This window comes from Gavialis gangeticus, unplaced genomic scaffold, assembly GCF_001723915.1.
Source record: "Gavialis gangeticus isolate Ggan-Ray unplaced genomic scaffold, GavGan_comp1, whole genome shotgun sequence".
Classification (NCBI taxonomy): domain Eukaryota; kingdom Metazoa; phylum Chordata; order Crocodylia; family Gavialidae; genus Gavialis; species Gavialis gangeticus.
In genome coordinates, this window is record NW_017729033.1 from 43,448,183 (window position 1) to 43,451,248 (window position 3,066).

At 45.2% G+C, this 3,066-nt stretch overlaps 1 protein-coding gene across 1 annotated transcript in view; it reads left to right on the forward strand.

Moving 5' to 3' along the window:
- Positions 1-2,070, forward strand: part of LOC109303625 (cytosolic beta-glucosidase-like) — a 154,714-nt gene extending 152,644 nt beyond the window's left edge. The window contains 1 exon segment of the mRNA XM_019525824.1: positions 1,958-2,070. Coding sequence (XP_019381369.1) covers positions 1,958-2,070 — 113 coding nt within the window.
- The last annotated feature ends 996 nt before the right edge of the window (positions 2,071-3,066 follow it).

Consider the following 3,066-nt stretch of genomic DNA (forward strand, 5'->3'; position numbering starts at 1 on the left):
GGGCCTGCCCTGCTGCCCCCTGATCATGCGAGTGGCCCTCCTCTGGACCCTCTCCATGTTGTCCACATCCCTCCTGAAGTGCGGTGCCCAGAACTGGATGCAGTACTCCAGCTGCGGCCTGACCAGCGTTGCAGAGAGGGGGAGGATCACCTCCTTGGATTTGCTCGAGATGCATATGTGGATGCATGACAAAGTATGGTTAGCCTTCCTGACCACATCCCCACACTGTCTGCCCATTCATTTTGGTATCAATAATGACTCCAAGATCCTTTTCTGCCTCTGCACTGATGAGAAGGGAGTTCCCCAGCCTGTAGGTATGGTGCTGGTTCTTCCCCCCCAGGTGCAGTACCTTGCACTTGTCAGTGTTGAAACCCACCCTGTTCTCATCTGCCCACCCCTGTAACCTGTCTAGGTCTGATTGCAGCCTATTCCTCCCTTCTAGCATGCCCACATCTTAGTGTTGTCTGCGAATTTGAACAGGGTGCTTTTTACCCCCTTGTCCTAGTTGCTGATGAAGATGTTGAACAGTGCGGGCCCGAGGACTGAGCCCTAGGGGACCCCAGTGCCCACATCCCTCCAGGTCAAAAATGACCCATCCACTACCACTCTCTGGATGCGACCCTCCAGCCAGATAGTGACCCTTTTGACTGTGCAGGTGTCAGTGCCACAGTCCCCTAGTTTTTTAATGAGAACGGGGTGAGAGACAGTGTTGAAGGCCTTCCAAAAGTCCTGGAAGACTACGTCCACTGCTACCCCTGCATCTAAGGATTTGGTGACCTGGTCGTAGAAGGCCACCAGGTTGGTCTGACAGGACCTGCCTCTAATGAAGCCGTGTTGGTTGGCCCTAAGCATAATCTCCCCTGCTGGCCCCTCATGGACATGCGCTAGGATAATCCTCTCAAAAAGCTTACCCAGGCTCGAGTAAGCTTTCCTTTCCTTTTCTCACAAAGTACAGTGAAGAGGAGGAACAGGTGTTACTACTAGTGGTTAGAACCCTCCACTAGAAGATCTGGATTCACTGGAATCAGGAATTGACTGAGGCCTAATCCAGTAATCATGTTCTGGATGCTTTATCCCTTCAGGTGAGACTCCTTCAGTGTGAGTGAATCCAGTAGGATTTAGGCAACAGCTAGGTTCCTAGGTTCTGGGCCAAGTCAAGACTTAGGTGATTATGGGCATGCCCAGCAGCAAACATTTAGCCTAGAGAACTTTTTTGGGAAGAACCTAGGGGCATTTATACACATGCCCTGGGAATGGGGGGGGGGGCTTGATTTAGAGTGGCTCCAAGATCTGCTCTAATTAAAGTGCCCAGGGGGTCTTGTGTATCAAATGTCCCAGCACTTAAAAATGGTGGTGTGGGCACTTTATTAAAGCTCGTTGAACAAACTTTAGTTAAAGTGCCCCATCACCATTTTTAAGCACAGTGATACTGATACACAAGGCACTGAGGCTGCTGGAGTGCGGTAATTATCACGCTCGGGCAGACTCAATTAAGTCTTGAGTTTGTTCCGATGCACTGTAATTTCAGTGCATCGGACCAGCCTAGATGTTTGTGTATAGGTATCCTAGGTGCCTAAAGTGGTATTTATGGCTCTCTAGCCCATAGTGTCTTTGAAAGTGTTGATACTGAGAGCAAAATATAAGACCAAACTTTGAAAAGTTATGCATTGTCATACTTAGATCTACTAATTTGTCTTAATTTTTACCTAACTGACCAGATAAATTGGAAAAAGTAGTTCTCTTAACAAAGAGCATATCTTACTGTGTGTTGTCAGAATGTAAACATCTGTATTATTTTTCCCATAGTAGAACTTTCAAAGCTGTCAAAAGGTGAAACATAAAAACTCTCTAAAACTGCAACAGAAAATTGTTAACCAAAATAGTACCTGTGTTACATTTGAAACAATATATCGCATTTTAATTCCAATCATTTCTCCTGACAATGTCTATTTTAAAGAATATTTTGCGTGGTCCCTTCTTGACAACTTTGAATGGGCTTGTGAATTCAGTACTTGATTTGGACTCCTACATGTTGATTTTGAAAGTTCTGCTCTGCCTCATGTTCCATAGCGCCAAAGTGATTGCTAACAATAGACTAACAAAAACAGGTGAATAACAGTAGGTAACTCATCAGTACCCATAATTACTTTCTTCTTAAGAAACTATATGCATTAAATCTAAATAAATTGTTTTAGATAACACTGCCTAATTCATGTGATTTTTATATAATATTTATAAGATATTAATACTTATGCATCTGTGAGGACCTTGTATTGTGGGAAGAGAGGAAGTAAAATAGCCTACAAGTTATTTGAGGGGGTCTTTAATTTCTCAACTGCATGTTAAAGGGCCACTGTCAGCCTGAAATCCACTCAATCTTAAACGTGAGTTTGAGAAATAGTTCCAACTGCCTCTGAATTTTCCTGCCAGTTTCTGTGATTTTACAGCCACAGACAAATGCTTTTCTCTACCCTAAGGCTGCACAAAAGCCCCAAACAAGCAGAGGAAAATGACTACCCTGAAAATGATTACACGCAGAAAATGTTGATCTGTGAGCAAGATAAACAAGCTAAAACACTGAGAAATGGTAACAAACTTCTTATGAATAAGGAACTAAATTAGGACTTCTGCTACACACCAATGCAGAGTGCTGGGTTTCCCTCCCCAGAGAAAAGATCCCAAGTGTCACGGTGGAACCCGAACGAACAGGCTGGGTCTAGCAGCAGTGGAGTTCTGAGTGACATGGAAGCTGGATGTCCCTTAATTGAATAGGTTTATTAACTTACGCTTGGTAGAGCGCAGGTACGGAGTCTTCAGTTACAGTTAACAACACACAACGGGGGGACCTGTTGTCCCACAGGGTTCGCCGACAGGCCCTTGCTTTCTACTCCCGGTGCCGGAGCCCGGGAATAGGTGCGGCTGTCTGTCAGGTAAGTCCCAGGGATGGTCAACAGTTTATGAAGGAAAACAAATAACGAAACAGAACTGTAACGCGTCGGTGTCGCCAGTCCACAGAACAGTTGGGTAGCCGAGGTGATTGCTGAAGTCAGGAGCCAGGTAAGTCAC